Below are 18,418 nucleotides of genomic sequence, written 5' to 3'. Positions count from 1 at the left end.
AAACAGACCATAGTTTGCCAACTCCTAAAATAAACCAAGAAATCTTTCAAAGTCATGTTTTTACTTAGTGAAGTATACCAAGACTTCAATAAGGAAATTACTCTTCCTGCCAAAAGGTGTGAGATAAAACTCATTTCCCACGACCACGCCCCAGATATCACCTCAAGGCGAGACGATGATGCTCCTACAGGGCAGAGCACTCAGGTTAGAAAGCAAAGCCACAGCACTGAGCAGAGAGAGAAGCCACTCCTAGGGCAAGTGGCATTCGTTTTGCAAAGGCCTGGAAAGAGCAACCATCTTGGAGAACATGGTTGATGAAGTTTTGGTACTTAAAGTGAATCTGGAGCATTTATAGATGTGGAGACTAAGAAATTCCTGAAAATACTGAGAAAGGCTTTATTTAAGCACACACTGCTATGGGACAGGAATTGGGGGGGGGGGGGTCACATAATAATTAAGGAGCAGCATAACCTGGACCATGCAAGATGAAAAATCTGAACCAGGGGCTGGCCCTGTGGTGTAGTGGTTAAGCTCAGTGCGTTCCACTTCATTCCCCCGGATTTGTGGGTTCAGATCCCAGGTGCAGACCTACCCCACTCGTCAGCCATGCTGTGGTGGTGACCCACATATAAAGTGGAGGAAGATTGGCACAGATGTTAGCTCAGGCTTAATCTGCCTCAAGCCAAAAGAAAAACAAGAGGAAGATTGGCAAGAGATGCTGCCGCAGGGCTAATCTTCCTCAGGAAAAAAAAAAATAGAGAGAGAGAGATCTGGACCAAACTAGAACCAAGAACTATCCTCACAGCTCCTTAAGAGTTTTCACCAGCTGCGTAGTGAAAAGAAACTAAAAATCAACATGAGAACTCCTTTGTATTTCACTTAGAGAGATAGTACTTAGCTCAGAATATTGTTCTACCCTTGACACACTAAGATGTTGAAAAGATTGCTTTGAAAACTTGTAGCTCAAATGGACCTCCTGAAAATAAAGTACAGGGGTGCCCCCTGGATTATCTCATTACTGATTTAAGACTTGGTCAATTTGCTGTACATCAGGACATTCTTCATCCTAAGCATTAAATATTTATTGTATTGAATCCGTTGGGATGAAAGGCTATTTTCAGAGAGAAAATTAAGGAAGAAGATAGCATGAAAAATGACTAGACCATAAGCTTCACAAGGGCGGGAACGATAATGTTCTCTTTACCACTAATGCATGTTGTCTGACCTTTAGACACTCAAATAGGTATTGAATGAATGAATGAAAGTTTATAGTATATAATTCTGTTTAGAATAGCTATATATTATCTACGTTTTTGTCCTATGGGTAGATTCAGCCATTCTCAATCACACAGCTTACATAAAAACTCTCCTCGAGACATTATCTTTATTATACCATGAGGTGGACCTTACATAACTACCAGAGTCAAGGTCCTTGCCCAGAATAAGTAAATCTGAATAAGCAGTGACCATTAATAACCAAGCTTATTTCTCTCTGTAGCTGATCTACAATAACATATATGCACACAAATGCATGTACGCATGCACAGACATAGCTACATGTGTACACACACATACCTCCAAATTTTTGTCCCATCCATGGAACAGGTTAAAAAAACCATGGAATTTCCCATTTGAGAAACCTTTGACCCCACTCCCACTAATGTCGCGGGGCATCTCTGGGTTGGTGGTATGCTTACCAGGTTTCTAAAGATTAGATTCACAAAGTTAGTCTCTCTGACTTGGAGCCAAGTTAAATTGTGTCCTTATTTATAGTTATCATACTGTATTAAGTATCATAGATTTCTGATAAGACATTGAAAAAGAAGAAAATAAATCACAGCATTGAGCTCTCCTATGATGCCAAATTGCTAGTTATTTTTTGCCAAATTGTAACATCAAGCAGACTATGCATGTATTTTATATAATCTGGATATTATATAAATATGATCATATATTATAAATTTATATATTTACAATTTATATTTACAAAATCTAGATTTTATTCATATGTTATACAAGTGCGTGTGTATATCTATCCTGGATAGCTTATGAGATCTTTCATTTGAGCTTTGGTAAGTTAAGAAGAGTCTTAAGCTGGGCTAATCCTCTAAAACGTTTTGGCTGCATAATGCTATATTTCTAGAAATAAAGAAATATTATACCTTCATGATTAACTTTATCCATGATGCTTTTTAAAATTTTCATAAAGCAAGACTAAATGTTTTCAATTGGTCCTATGGTTATCTTTTTATTGCCAAAGCCCCACATTGCTAAGGATGTTATTTTCCCGTATTCGACTAGAATTTTTTATGTTGTTTCTTATTCTTTGAGGATTTTGAGATATAATTTAGACTTTTAGAGGAATGAATTGCCTGCAGTGCTTTGCAAAGGTATAATTACATCAACGACTTTATAAACTCAGAGCCTAATGGAATTATTGCCGTGGAATTCTCTGTGGGTTGTTTCATCATCTGCAGTGCTGTCCTGGGTGCACTTTGAAAGTAACCAGAGCAGCAGTGGGGCAATAAACAAGTCTTCACCTGGGCTCTCTCGCATAATCACAATTTCTATTTAAATCAAGGTAAATTTGCATTATTAAGTAATTTGAAGACAGAATTTTAAATATTTGGAGACATAAAGGCTTATCACAAGTCAGACAGAGAAACGGGGCTCATTCACAAGAGCTGAGTACATTTTTTTAAGGCATAAAGAGGCTACTTAGGAATCTTTCTTCCCGGTCTTCTAAAAGTTATGTGGTTATCTAAAAGGCATTTTTTTTGTTAGCTCAGGATGATTGTAAAGAAAATGAGATTATGGCTAAGGGGAGGGCTTACAACTTTAAAAAACTCACATTTAATATAGATGTATTATACACATAGCCACATAGTATATATATAATATATATTTATTATACATATGTAAAAGACGTGTATATATAACATGTATGTATTATAAAACATAAAGCTTGGTAAACGTGGTTCATAAATTAACATTTTGAAAAATGAGACATTTCAAACATGCTCTCTGAGAAACAAAAGCAGAAACAGACTTTGTGATCATCGACACCCACTGGAAGTGTTCCCAAGAATGAGATGCTAAGAGGGGTAACTAGAAAACGTGTCTGTAGTGATCAAGAACGCAGAACCTGATGACGACTTTGAAATGTGGCTCCACCACTCACTACCCGTGTGGGGCGGGAGCATCCCAATCCACGTGAGGGTGAGCTGGTTACAACCAGTAACGACCAACCCCCAAGACTTAGGGACACACAACGCATTTTACTTCCCACTCGAGCAAAGCTTTCTGCGTCCATACAGACCTCAGGGCAGCCATGAACCTTCAGTTGGCCCAAGATTGCAGCCGCTTGAAACTTCCACCACCTCCGTATCGATAAGGGCCTCCCTGCCGCCATAGCAGGGAGAGAGATGCACCCCAGCATCAGCTCTTACAGGCTTCCACCTGTTGTTTATGACAATATGGATTATTGTGAAGGAGGCAGAAAGAAAAACTAAGATAAAGGTAACCTAAACTATTTAAAAATTTTATCACCCAATTTTAGAACTTAAAAGGATCTGAAAACAATCCAGTCAAGACCGTTATTTTCCAGATATAGAAACAGACCCCCAGAGAAAGTATAAGATTTTTGCGAGAGGCCACATAGCCAGCAACAGCAGAGTCAGGAGTCAAATTTGGGCATCTCTCCCAGTGCCCCACTGGCTGCAGTTGTGAAAGTGTGCTAACCCACTTGTCCCTTCTGTCCTATCCAAGACACCGGGGCAACATGGTAGTATAGTGTCCCTTTTCCAAATTAATATTTAGTGGAAAACCTAGAAATGATGGTAATGATAGAGGGAATGTCCCCAGGCATCAAATGGTATTGCAACAGATATCACTAATTTCTATTCATTGTATTTTAGCAATGTGATACTTATTGTCCAACCTAACTGAAAATCCAGGATTAAATACATACTGAAGAATGATATTTTTGTTTACGGCAGCAAAGAATAAGATTTGAGAGAAGAGACAGAATGGATGCCACAGACCTTTGATAACAATCAAAAATAAGGTCCATTTATTATTTTGTGCTTTCTGGAGCAACATGATTTAGAAACGAATTTACACACAGACCCTTCCCACTCACACCACACTGCAGGGTCCCACACTGCAGGAGGGAGAGCCGGAGCGCTGAGCGGGCTGTCACAGGAGGCTTGTTTCCACCTGCTGAGGGAAGGGGCACTCAGACAACAGGCCCAGAGAGGCAGAGCACCTGCTGCTGTGTTTAGTGAAGGGTACGGCCAGCAGGGACCAGGACAATCACTTTCCACTTGAACAGATCCAGGTTCAAAACGTAGCTTCAGTTACCTCTAAAATGACAGGAATGGTCGGAGTTCTATCACCACATCCGTTCATTTACATCATCACCATATCAGCTTTCCCCATCCCCTCCCCTGCTTCCACTCAGGACCTGGCCATCCCAGGTCTTGAATCTGAGCTGAGGAGCAATGCTACCTTAAAGCATCCTGGGAAATAAGTCCCAGACCAGAACTACTGCTTTCAGTAGCGTCTTTGCTAAGCCACTCATCTTGCAAAATTGACAGCACTTAAAATGAGTTCAGAGATGCAATGATTGTACACGACACCCCAAATACTCTGGTTAAGAATGCTTTTGTGGGGTAACCTCCCGTTTAGCCCTATATAATGCCATCTAACTTTAACAACTAGACATACTATTTATTCAAATGGCAGCTTGCTTACTGGATGACATTGACAGAAAATAGTTACATGCCTAAAGCTAGTATGGCTCTACCCAAAGATTCTGCAAAATCTTGTTTAGTGTAATGAAGACCATTATGACATTCTTCTTCTTAAGTACAATACACATTTTAAAAACAAAGCTGGTACATCCTATTCTTTTAGAAATGGCATTGATGATATTCTTCCTCTGATGGATTATGAATTAGAAAGCTCTAGATAAGAATAAAAGCAGCCCATAAGCGGAGTAGCCTGGATCTCTCAAGATGGTATTTGTCATTCACATCCAGCCTGAGCAAGTATTCGGGCTAGTTTTACGTATCGAAACCCAAGGGGCAGGCTTAGCAAGGACAGTGTTTCTTGCTTCGAAGGAGGCAGGCTGAGAAGATGTGCTACATTTCGCTCAGACACTGAACTCGCCTCCCTTTTGTTCCTGCTTCTCTCCTGCTTGGAGCTGACTCCTCCTTCCTGCAGCTCCGAGGATGAGGATCACAGGCTGATTGAAGAACGCCGCGGTTCCCACGGGTAGCTGTGCTGTGTGTGTGTGTGTGTGTGTGTGTGTGTGTCTCTGCATCGGCAAAGCTGAGACCTACCTGAAAATCTCTCTGCCTTTTAATCCAGCTCTGGAACCAAATGCATCATGTTACTGCTCCTAAAAAGTGAACAGAGTTTGATTACCTCACGCTACAAGCTGCTTTGCTCCATAAGAAGGACCCAAAAGGACCCAGACATCACGGTTTTTTCAGTCTACCTGAGGAGCTTTTGCTTTCACGCCTGAAACTTGATGGTTTTGGGAGCGAGTTTCTGGTTTGTTTTTAATTGGAATGTTGAAAAGTTTCTTATTGATGCTTTAAATGGAAGCCAGTTTTAAAATATGGGTTGAGTCAGAGATAAAGGAGACATACCTGACCATTTTCTGCTGGATCGATGGGGGAGATCGCAGGGAAACTTGTAGGAGAAAATGAGATCTGATTTGCAACTAACAGCCACGCTTTATTTTGAGAGTATTTACAGACTCATTGAAAGGGAAATTAAATACTGACCCAGGACAATGTCTGTATTTTTCAGTAACTTATCAACTAATGACTCTAGCTTGCAGAAAGAAAATCGTAATTCGACGGATCCAGCAGGACCTCCGAATATCTATCTTTTTTGCCTGACAAGCCTGATGACTCTGGCAGCCCTGGCGGGCAGCATCTATTCGCTGGTGTCCCTGCTGAAAATGCAGAACAGAACTGTGGTGTCCACGCTTGTGGCTTCGTGGTCTGGGGATGACCTCATGAGCGTCCTGTCGGTGACCATCTTCCTGTTCCTGCAGTGGCCAAAAGAGGCCCCTGACCACTTCCAGCCCCTGTGCACCACCTCTGCCTTACTGTATCTGTGCCAGGGGCTCTCCAGCAACTTGAAGGCGACTCTGCTGGTCTCCTACAACTTTCGCACGATGCGCGGGGCCGCGGGGAGCGGGCCGGCCCCGGGAGGAGCGGGCCGGGCGCTGGGCGCGGCGTTGGCCGTGTGGGCGGTCAGCCTGCTGCTGGCCTCGCCACCGCTGGGCGGCTGGGGCGCCTTCGTGCGCACGCCCTGGGGCTGCCTGGCCGACCGCTCCAGCTCCTACGTGCTGCTCCCCTTCGCCGTGTACTCCGCGGCCTTCGCGCTCCTGGCGGGCCTCTCGGTGCCGCTCACCCACCAGCTGCTGTGCTCGGAGGAGCCGCCCAGACTGCGCGCCAACTACCGGGCGATGCCCCGCGGCGCGTGCACGCCCGGGACTCCTCCGACCGCGGGCGGCGGGCTCGCCCGGTCCCCGGACGGCGCTGCGGGCCCGGCCCTGCGGGGCGCGGGAACTCGGCCCCCGAGCTCGGCCGCTGCGCTCGGACCGAGGCCGGGCTGGGGGTCCCGGGGGGCTGTCCACGGCCCCCGCAGCCTCGCCGTGAGCGCGGCGCAGAGGCGCTTCTCTTTCGTCCTGGCGCTGGCGAAGGTCGTCCTGTGGCTGCCCATGATGGTAAAGGCGCGGTCGCCCGTGCGCGGGGTGTGTGCCGGGCGGTGCGCGTGGGCACCGGCGTCCCCGAGACACGCGCCGCTCGGTCCACCGCGCGATGCGTCTCCGGTTCAGCCACGCGCCGGGAGGAGGGCAGCTCGCGGGTCGGGCTGGCTGCCCACGGAGTCTTGGCTACTGAAGTTCCCGTTTCAAAACTGGGCAGGGGGCGGGGAGCGCTCTGGGCGGGAGACTTAGTTTCCCTGGATCCGTCCTGGCCAAAGGTGTTCTCTTCTCTCGTAGCAACATCTGGGAGTGTGCAGAAAAGGAGGCAGGGAGTAAAAGGGGCGTTTTTCCCCAACCTTCTGTCATCCCCTTCTCTCCGCTCCATCCCTGCCCGGTAGGGGCGCCGCCCGTGCCCAGCGGGAGAGAGAGGAGAGGCGCCATCAGAAGTGGAGGGAGAAGGCGGGGGACAAAACAGGCTTTTGTTCAAGCCTGCAGGCGGGAGCCCCGTCGAGAGGTGGCAGGGCGGCGCCCTGCTGTGACAAGCGCCCGCGGAGGTGAGGGTCGGGGATGTGAGGTGCAGGTCGCGGAGACGCCGGCTCGTTTTCCCGGTAGCGTCCCTCGCTCTGTGGACTGTGCTTCCCTGGTGGAGACTTGACCTGGCGGCGGGCCCAGAGCGGGCTGGAGAGCGAAACCCCCAAACCCCTGTGCGGCCTGGAGCGGCGGGCCTGCCCCAGGGGATCCAGGGTCCACCGCCCAAACCAGGGCGGCGGCCCAGAAAGGAGCCTGCAGAAGGGGGAGAGGCTTGGCGAGGTGCAAAATGGGGTCCTGGGACAGCTCTGAAGTTCTCTGCCTTTGCAGGTCCACATGGTGGTCCAGCACGCCGTGGGGTCTCAGAGCCTTCCCTTCGAGACACTCAGCTTCCTCCTAACCCTGCTGGCCACCACTGTGACCCCAGTGTTCGTCCTGTCCAAACGCTGGGCCCACCTGCCCTGTGGCTGCATCATCGACTGCAAGCAGGGCGCCTGTGAGGTGGCGTCGGACGGGAGGAAAGGTCAGTGGTGCAGAGCGCTGGGGTCGGTGCAGAGCGCAGTCAGTCAGGTCAGAAAAGTGGTCCGTGGAGAGCCGGGTGAGCAGGGAGGACGAGGCCGAGGGCGAGTGAGAGGTAAGAAGAAACTGTGGAACAATTCTTAACACAGGGTTGACCTAAGTTTTAAATGAGGCAGGTTTAGAGCCATGATTATTTTAGGTAAGAAAGGAAGAGACAGAATTCGTTCAACACAGGCCCTTAGACGTGGTGTCCACCACAGCCCTGAGCCCAGAGTAGAAAATGAATCCCCTCCTAAGTCTAGTAGGAAAGAGATGAGCTCCTTGAGGAGCTGGAAACTCATGATGGCTCAGCCCATTGCTAGTAGTGGAACAGTAAAGACAGCATTCTCCTTACGGTGCCGCGATGTTCTTCCAGGGTTTTGGAAGTGGTTGCAGAGTGCCTGAAAACAGTTCCAAAACAAATGCCAAGTGTTTGTTTCTGCTTTTAGAAAACACACATATACACACAAAGCAACACCCCCACCCCAAAACACCTCAGTTTCCAGAAAGGACAAAGGTGGGTGAGTTTGTCAATGTACGTTTGTGTATGAATCTAGCTATGCTAGCTACTTAAAAAAAACAACAACAAATAACAAATGTGTTCTAAAGGCACACCTAGAAAGGAAGTGGGTCGGTTACAGAACCACTGGAGTGTGGCCGTTCCCACACGAACACAGGACGAGTTGAGGACTGACTTACACATTTTGACTCTGCCAGGAAGACAATGCATTAGCATACACTGAATTAACTGTTCCATTAATGGTCCTTTGCTCAGAATAAGCATGTATTTTGTTCTTTAACAGAGAAGAAAGGGTAAATAAAAACAGTTCGTCTCAGACTATTTTAGGGGTGTGAAAACTGGAGAATATTGAAGTATATTCTGCACTCAGTTCTATGACAGGGTTATTCTATAAACAGTTATTAGGTTACTCTATAACCATTGATTAGTCATGAACTAGTCATTTTCCATGCATTGATGACATTTAAAATTTAATATGTCTAGGTATTTTTCAAATGACCAGAGTTTTTTTTTTTTTTAGTGTTAAGTATGCCATAAAGTCCTATTGTAATAGATGCCAAATTCATCTATGTTTTTAAAATAAAATAACCAAGGAACTTATAATAATTATTTGCTTTTGGAGATTAATATCCAGAGCAGCAATGACACAGAAAATTAATAATAAATTTTGCAGGGACACATAAAAGAACATATAACGTATAAAAATAATTGACCAGCCTGAAAATTCTAGTGTTCTATCAAGCATTAACACTTTGCTACTAAATTAGTGAATTAGCCTTTTCTTATGGTATTTAAGACTGTGAGAGGACAAGAAAAGTCTAGTGCCACCGAAAATGGAAAGTCTGTGTGAAGTGCTTCAGGGCAGTCATTTTAAGGAGCGGACACCCCTATCAGAAGTGAAAGCAACACAATGCAACAGATCCATCACTGCAGACGGTCTGGGAAGGATTCTGTCTTCTCCTGCACAAGACCGAAGGGCCTGCAGCAGGCCAGCAGAGTCAACCATCACGTTTACATCTCATGTTTGAAATTAAAACCATGCCTTTCGAGATCAAAATGACATTTTTCTTCTAAAATTACCATTGCTTTTATTTGTATTTATTCTAAAATTTCAGGAAAGGCATTGAAATATGTGGCTTACAGAAGAAGTCATGGCTTCAAAAGTGAGACATTGTGAGAAACATTAGTTTAAGATGCTTATGGTTCCAATGGCTCCATCGTTTTTATGATCGCAGGTTCTGCCATAGGAAATTCTGAGAATACATGTGGTGTGTTTTCACTGTCTGAAGATCCACTGTAAAGTTTCCATTGCTGGGATGACACAACAGGATTTTTTTTTGAGGAAGATTAGCCCTGAGCTAACATCTGCTGCCAATCCTCCTCTTTTTGCTGAGGAAGACTGGCCCTGAGCTAACATCCATGCTCATCTTCCTCTACTTTATATGTGGGACGCCTGCCACATCAGGGCTTGACAAGCGGTGCCATGTCCACACCCAGGATCTGAACCAGCGAACCCTGGGCCACCAAACCAGAACATGCGAACTTAACCACTGCACCACTGGGCCGGCTCCAAAAATAGAATTTTGAAGCCCTAAGATGGCTCATCCTCAGGTGGGCAGGTGCTTCATCAATTATTGGACTTTGATTCTTTGGGACTATGGCTCCAGTTTCACATTTAAGCTTTTTCTCCATAATAAACTAAGAGCCCTCCCTTTACATTCTTTTCTTTTTTTTTAAAGATTGGCACCTGAGCTAACAACTGTTGCCAATCTTCTTTTTTTTCCCCCTGCTTTTTTCTCCCCAAATCCCCCCAGTACATATATTTGTACATATGTATTGTATATTTTATTTGTGGGTCCTTCTAGTTGTGGCATGTGGGATGCCGCCTCAACATGGCCTAGTGAGCGGTGCCATGTCCGCACGCAGGATCCGAACCCTCGGCCGCTGAAGCGGAATGTGCGAACTTAACCACTCGGCCACAGGGCCGGCCCCTAACCCTTTACATGCTTTATCAGGGAACTCCAGAAGCAAGGAAGGGAAACTGTTTTCTCCTAACTCATATTTACCATGAACTCATTTTGCAGATGTAAATATAATTTTACATCTCAGCTTCACTGAATGGAAACTGAGAGTCATGCAACCAGAAAACGGATGTCAGTAATGGAAAATAATTTGCAGAAATAATAATTCTCTCCTGTTTCTAACAATAATCTATATTACTATCATCTCAAAACAAAAGTGTTAAAAAAAAAGGATGATTTTTAACACAGAGGTCCCAGGTGGCAGACACACGGGTTGGATATGGCTTTCAGACTCATTTTGTTTGCATGACATGACTTTTACTCAGTTTTTCATCTTTCATTTTTTGACAAAATGAGAATATCTGGTGACATTACTCTGAAGAATTATTTATTTTTATAAGCTGATGTAATTAGCTATGTCTAAAATCCTAATTAGCAAGATGTGATTAAAAGCAAAACTAGAGCTAATTCAGGCTTTATCCAGGGTTTTGCTTTCCAGAACAAATATAAAATTATATTTTTCCTAAGTGTAGTATAGACCTCAAAAGATCCTGACTACATTCTGATGGTCCTGAAGGTTCTTGTAAGCTATTAGTCAAACATTGTCAACTCTGTTGTCTTGTTATAACGTGTTGTCTCCATTAGTTACCTCAGTCAGAATTTACCTTTCGTGTTAAGGAGTCACTAACAAGAAATGTTTTTCTTGGTTACACTTCATAGTTAATGAACTTCCCATAAGTTAAAGACAGCAAATCCAGGACATTCTGCCTCCATTACCCTGTTTCTCTCATGGGTCTGATTATAGTAAAGCAATTTCACACAGAGGTTAATAACTCCAATTCTGAAATCAGTGAGCTTTACATTCAAATATCTTTACCAGGTAAGTGACCTTAGATAGGTTTTCTCTATCAGCCTCAGTTTTTTCAATTGTAAAATGGCACCAATAAGCTTTTTCCTGTGTGGGGTTGTTGCTGTGTCACGTGGCCTGACCTATGTGCATCACTTGGTCCTGGGACATGCTATCTCCCCTCGGTATCCATCACACTCCCACTTTCCTCCCATTGCCTGAGACTGCCTCGTGCACCTCATGACATGCACGCAGATTCCCCATTGACAAAACCTGCATACTCCTTCAAAAACGTTACTCATTTTTGCTTTACATGGTTCATAGTTATAATATGCAGCTAATAAAATATATAGCCACAGACTCAATTTTATCACGTTGTGTGATAAAATTGTATTTTTATGACAGTTTTTCTTTGCTTAATGTTCCTGAGTTGACAATTTGTCACTTTATATCATTTTTAGAGAAAAGGGAAACCTATCAATAATTTAAACATCCTTTTAGTTCTATCAGCTTTCACACTTTTAAAGTTAAAAATCTCAGTTTAATTTTACTGGACTATATTACTAGAAAAGGTACATAGAACTATAAATGAGACAGTATATAAAGTATTAACATATGTTTCTACTTTTCCATTTTCTTTGAATTCCAATTTCTTTGAAGAAATTCTTGTTTGTGTTCTGGCTCAAACAAGGAATGTTTTGGCTAAAGTAATATATGATATCTATAAACTCTATTTTTCAGACAGCAGAATTGGCTTTTAAATCTTCAGTTCTGGGAAAATTTCAGAATCGAATCAGCATGTGAATGACACTAGGATGTATTATAAAATAAATCAAATTTTACCTGTTGTTCCCATAGAAATTTTATAACTTTTCATAAATTTTTTCACTAAGGAAATGTCTGCTATAAAATACAGAGTTATCCAAGTAGAAAAATTTTTTGAAATGATCTATGTTTTGAAAGATGAAAACCAAAACATTAAATTGCATTTTGTCTACTGTCTTGATATAGCTTCATTCTCAATATATAAAAATTATCTAGTACTTAATGACATTCACACAAAAGTTGTAGGACTTTCTGCCACATTTTCACTTATTATTCTACTAAGACTTTGTACCATTTCCACCAATTAGTAGCACTATATTTAGGATACCATCATATTTCACATAATTTAAAACATAAAAATTTTTATGCATCCCTGCTAAACTCATCTTGTAATTATTCACGTTGATAGACATGTTGTAAAGTGCTTCCGTTCACAGAAATATAAATCTATTCACTCTTTTTAACAATTCATTCCAAATTTATTTGTATCAGAAATGTACATGTTATTTTAAAAAGTTTAAAAACTAGATTACAGCATTGTCTAATTTTTAACATGTGCATTTATAAACATATAAATGTCAGGAATGGTATACATAAAAATATTTAAAGCAGTTATATCTGTTGGTAGTATTGTCAGCTGAATAACTCATATAATATTAAGAGCTACTTAATTAATTTCTAGCAAAACAAAATTTATAAATAATATATATTTTTTTAAAGATTGGCACCTGAGATAACATTTGTTGCCAATCTTTTTTCTTCTTCTTCTTCTTCCCCACAAAGCCCTCCATACATAGTTGTGTATTCTAGTTGTGGGTCCTTCTGGTTGTGCTACATGGGACGCCGCCTCACCATGGCTTGATGAGTGGTGCCATGTTGGCGCCCGGGATCCGAACCAGCGAAACCCCGGGCCACCAAAGTGGAGCTCACGAAATTAACCACCTGGCCACGGGGCCAACCTCTATAAATAATATATTTTATCCCCAAATAAAGAAGTGTACAGATAATTGGTAGACTAAAACTGCTAAAACTAAAACTGAATGTATATGAGAGCTTTCTAATTTATGGTTACACTTTTGTTACATAAAACCGCTTTAAAGTCTGCAGGGCCCTTGGGATTTATGTATTTCAAGCCCTTCATTGTGCAAGTGAAAAAATTAGGCCCAGAGTGATAAGATGACTTGAATTTGTGAGGCATAATTGCTTTTCGTGATTGTCAAGAAGTAAAGGAAGATAGCTTTAACTTCATAGTAATCAAGTTGAATACACTTTCCTATTTTTATTCACTATGTATATCCAACTACTGTTTATATCTACCTTCCTAACCAAGGAAATTTGGTTTTGTTTTTACTTAGCCAAGAGGAGAGGCTTTGAATTCAATCTATCTTTCCAACGAAGTTATGGAATTTATAAAATAGCATATGAAGATTACTATGACGATGCTGAAAATTCTACATCATATCACAGTCTCATGAACTACGAGTGCAAAACTGCAAAAGACTCTCAGAGAGACTCTTGTGATATCTTCAACGCCATAAAAGTGGAAATCAGCACTACACCCTGTCTGGACAGCTCCACCCTGAAAGGCATCAACAAATGCACGAATACTGATATTACAGAGGCTGAACAGGATTCCCACAGTCAAAGGGGCGTTGATCTACTGGTTTCCGAAAAAACAGGAGGTGACATTAACTATGAAGAAACCACCTTTTTGGAAGGGCCAGAAAGAAGACTTTCTCATGAGGAGAGTCAGAAACCAGACCTCTCAGACTGGGAATGGTGTAGGAGTAAATCAGAAAGAACCCCTCGTCAGGTACAGTAAAGGTTGTTTTTCATGTCAAATTAAAAGTGAGACCACATATGATAGGCATAAAAAAATTATCAGTTGCTTATTTCATCCTATCAGGTCTGAGCTGAATTTCACTTGCCTCGATTAATTTCCATACTACCAGATTTTATTTCAAGGTGTCTTTTGAAGGATTTTTAAATTTTTTTAATTACTTACACATTTTCATTCAAAATCTATACGTTTGGGGATTGGCAGAGCTAAATAGGTTCTTCGAGAAGCGCAGAGCATTCTATTTCATCCTCAAGTAATCTGTCTAAATTCAGACTAGACTCTCAGAACTTGTTTCAAATTAGTTAACTTGTAGGTTCTATTCTTCTCTCTCTCACCCAAAAAGTATTGCACAGTCTCCAAGAGAGGTTTTCTGTTTTTACGTAAAGGCAAATATTTATACGGCTGGGAGTGAGCAGGGGAGGCCGGCTACACCTATACCAGACAGCTTGCCTCTTGGTCCCATTAGAAGTAAAGCCTCTAGTACTCAGCAGGGAAAAAAGATCTATTCCAGATACCCCCAAGGGGGCCGTGCAAGCCCTGCTGAATGTTCCATCCCTTTAAGGATGGAAGAATGGTTTTACAATGTTTTCTAAAATTGGAAGAATTTGAGTGTTAATCTCACCCCATTCTCTCTTGGATTCCAGCCTGCCTGGAATGATGGCGGATGCTTCTTATTTTATTGAAATTGTGGTGTGATATCAATAGGAGATTGCTCTCTCAGAGTCTCAGGTCTGGTAATTAAAGGCGCCCTTGCTTGCTTTCCCCACTATTGGTTTACTAGGAAGAGGAGCCTTTTTCTACACAATTTAGTGGAAATCAAAGTCCACTTGCACCTAGTCTCTGGAAACAAAAACGTAATTTCAGAAATATCTGCTAGGAATAATGCATTCGTTGATCAAAAGTATGAACATGTAACACCAACTACAAATATGAGCAGTGTAATCTGAAATTTCCTTTATTCTCATTGATTAATTAAAATGACTAGTCTTACTCTGATATCACTGTTTAAAAGGTAAGTTGAATAGGAGCCTCATGAGCCTCATGGCTCATTAGGCCGTGTTGAGGTGGCGTCCCACATGCCACAACTAGAAGGACCCACGACTGAAATATACAACTATGTACTTGGGGGATTTGGGGAGAAAAAGCAGCTAAAAAAAAAAGGATGGGCAATGGTTTGTTAGCTCAGGGGCCAATCTTTAAAAAAAAAAAAGCAAGTCAGATAATAAAAGAAAATATACAAAAATATTATTAAAATAATTATTCATGTTATTTAATGATTAGGATCTTGGAAAAAAATCACCAAATATTTACCATAAATTGAAAACTACAGTGAAAAGTATTTTCTTGACAGGACATAATGCTCAGTATTTCTAGAGCAAAATGGTACCCCAGCTAAGAGGATAATCCCTACAATTTCAAATGTGTGCGCATGTGTGTGCGTGTGTGTGTGTACACGTCCCAATAACGTGCTACGCCCCGACCCCATCCATGCTTACCCCTGAGGGCGTATAGCCATCTTGAATCTTGCTCCTGCTTTTAGTTTTGTTGTGTTATCACAAATGAACATGCTTCTAACAGAGTACGTTGTTTAGTTTTGCTTCTTCCGAGCTTTCTAAAGATGGTGTCATACTGCACCAATTGCTTATCATACTGTGTCTGCTCTTTTTGTACTCAACATTATTTTAAATGACTCCATTTTCTTATGCTTTTTGTGAAAACTTTGGGAATTATCATCTAAAAATATCACAACTTACAGCCCTCATTTAGAGGTTTTGGTTCTAGTTTGGAGAATGTAAGCAATTACCAACACTGAGAAACTTGTCAAAGGGTCAGACAGTGTTTCCATGTAAGTACATTGTCCTACAAGGATGAAGAATCACGACTTACCCGCAAACCTCTGTAAATCATAAAATAAAATGATTTAGGGGCCGGTCTGGTAGCACAGTGGTTAAGTTCGCCCGCTCCACTTCAGCAGCCCGGGGTTCGTGAGTTCGGATCCCGGGCATGGACCTACACACCACTTATCGAGCCATGCTGTGACAGGTGTCCCACATATAAAGTAGAGGAAGGTGGGCATGGATGTCAGCTCAGGGCCAGTCTTCCTCAGCAAAACAACAATAGTAAATCCTTAAACCACAGGCTGATGTTATTGGTATGACCTTCCCTTGGCAAAACTGCCTATGGCCTTTAAGGTTAACATAACCAAAACACACTAGGGTTGAAAAGCTTATGAGAATGCTCCCTATGACCCGAGACGGGTTTCTGCTCTCCCCTGTTCTCCACCAGCAGGCATTTCAGGGCAGGAGGTGGTAACTTGAAGCACTGCCATTTCCTCCTTTTCTTCCAGGCGCCCTCTGTGCTCTGCAGGCAGCGTTAACTCGTGCGTCTTGCAGTGATACATTCAGCTGCGGTGGACGCGGCAGTGACTCTGAAAACACTCTCTCTTTTGATTTTCTACAGTTGTACTTTCAAATATTTAGGCTCAATCTATCAGCTCCTATCTAATGGTGCTAATTGAATGTGTATGTTCTTTGTTTTTAGGCTTTTAAAAACAGGTTTGATTTAAAATATATTTAGTGAGTCCCATTTTATTTTTACAATACATGTTGCTTCATTTTTTATTAGCATTTATGTTAGCGAACAAATTCTCAGTGTGTCTTGTTGGCAGTCCTGGTGGGAGTGAGTGTCAGATGGTTACAGCGAAAGGAAGATTCTGGTAGGATGGCTTCAGTGAGTTTAAATGTGATCCAGTGAAACTGATGAGAGTTGAGAGTGTAAGACTGAAATTCAGTGTTAAACTTAGCCACACAATCGCTTCTTTTTGGACCCCTATTAGCTAGAATCCTAAGCTGTTCACTGTTAAGATGTTCAGAGAAAAATAGTCATAAATGTCAGGGTTCTTCAGTTACAAAGTTTCAAAGTGGTAGCCATAGTATGATTGTTCCTCAAATGAAGTAATAATTCTCCAGAATCCAAAAGTGTTGTCATCTGTGAATAAAGAAATTAGACTTATACAGTAATTTAGAGGCTTGTGGGTAATCACTCTAATTTCCTCTTTTAATATTTAAACTCACCAAATTACCCATGGATTCCATTTCTTTTCCTTTCATGTGTTATTGGAGAGCTCTAGAAACTCATGTATTCGTTTTTGCAAATCAGAAACAAAGATATGCTGTTAACTATGCCACTTAATCCCATTTATAATCCTATCATCAAAGCATCTGAAAGGTTCAAGGTTCTTCATTATGCCACTAGAATATGGAAAAACAGATTCTAAAATGATCCTTCTCAAGTGAGAGACAAACGGGGTAAGGGATTGCATTTGAATTAGTACATAACCCATTCAGCATAAGGACGAAAAACCAACAAGAACTAACTTTAAAGTCACCTGAGAACCAAAGAAATTTTATTTCCATTTGAAGGAAAATGTTTTCACTATCTAAAAACAGTTCTACAAATCAAAGTTGTGCTGTCGGCTCACAGAGTTCAGTGGCAACATTGGTTTCTATACTCTTTTTTAATGTTATTACTTCTTTAAATAATTTTCATAGGAAAGTGTGGAAACCCAAAGTCCAACTAGACTATTTTGGATCCTTTGGATCAGAGCTTCTCAAAGTTTAGTGTGCAAATAAGGCAAATGGGGATCTTGTTAAAATGTAGATTGTGATTGAGTAAATCTGAAGTGAGGTCCAAGCTTTTGCATTTCTAACAAACCCCCAGGTGGCCCCAGTGCAACATCAGGTTCCTCCCAGACCTGCAGGATCAGAATCTCCCCCGGCTCAGATGCCCATTAAAATTCCAGAAACCCAGCTGTAGCCTCTGGTCACCAGGAGATGGATACTAGGTTAAAGAACAGGGCAAAATTAATCCTTTTCACTTAAGATATGCCCCATGAGGTGAAATAAGACTAGAAGAAAATACCCCGACACACATATCTATTTCCTCTCCCTAAACAACATACATGTTCTCTTTTCATTTAAAAAAATAAAATGTTAAAAAAATAAATTAGGGTAAGATGTTAGTGTTTCCCATGAGACTCTTAACTTAATAATTGCAAATGCTTAATCTTGTTCTCTGAGTAATTTTTGACATTTTTAACTGAAGTGACCATAGGAGAAAATTCACTTACCAGCTCCTATTTGTAGCCTCAAGGCAGTCATCCTAAAAAATGACTATCTGGAGTATAGATATTTTATGTTTGGCTACATCCATTTGTTTGGAGTGGTTACTCACTATTCAGAGACCTGAAAAATTGTTACACTGCTTTTTTTTAAAAAAAACTTTTTGAGCCTTCATTGTTTTATGATTATAAAGTAATATAATTATTGTAGAAAATTTAAAAATTGATAAGCAAAGAAAAAACACCCACTTCCGACCATTCCAAGTTAACTACTGTTTATATTTTATCATGTAAAATGTTAGACTCTTTCCCATGCTCGTATTTTTACTTTTGCCACAATTGGGACCCTGCTGCAGTTACTGCTGTGTAATCTACCCTCCTTAAGAGTGTAATTTTCACCTGAGTTCACTTGTTTGAGTCTTTTTTTGTGAT

At 41.7% G+C, this 18,418-nt stretch overlaps 1 protein-coding gene across 1 annotated transcript in view; it reads left to right on the top strand.

Moving 5' to 3' along the window:
* Positions 1-5,667: 5,667 nt before the first annotated feature.
* Positions 5,668-18,418, top strand: part of GPR149 (G protein-coupled receptor 149) — a 62,313-nt gene continuing 49,562 nt past the window's right edge. The window contains exons 1-3 of the mRNA XM_044754932.2: positions 5,668-6,748; positions 7,586-7,778; positions 13,382-13,839. Of these exons, the coding sequence (XP_044610867.2) occupies positions 5,804-6,748; positions 7,586-7,778; positions 13,382-13,839 (1,596 nt within the window). The 5' untranslated portion in view covers positions 5,668-5,803. The remainder of the gene's footprint in view (positions 6,749-7,585; positions 7,779-13,381; positions 13,840-18,418) is intronic.

This window comes from Equus asinus, chromosome 21 (assembly GCF_041296235.1).
Source record: "Equus asinus isolate D_3611 breed Donkey chromosome 21, EquAss-T2T_v2, whole genome shotgun sequence".
Lineage (NCBI taxonomy): Eukaryota > Metazoa > Chordata > Mammalia > Perissodactyla > Equidae > Equus > Equus asinus.
Note: the sequence above shows the minus strand (reverse complement) of the source record. Positions and strands in the feature narration are given on the sequence as shown.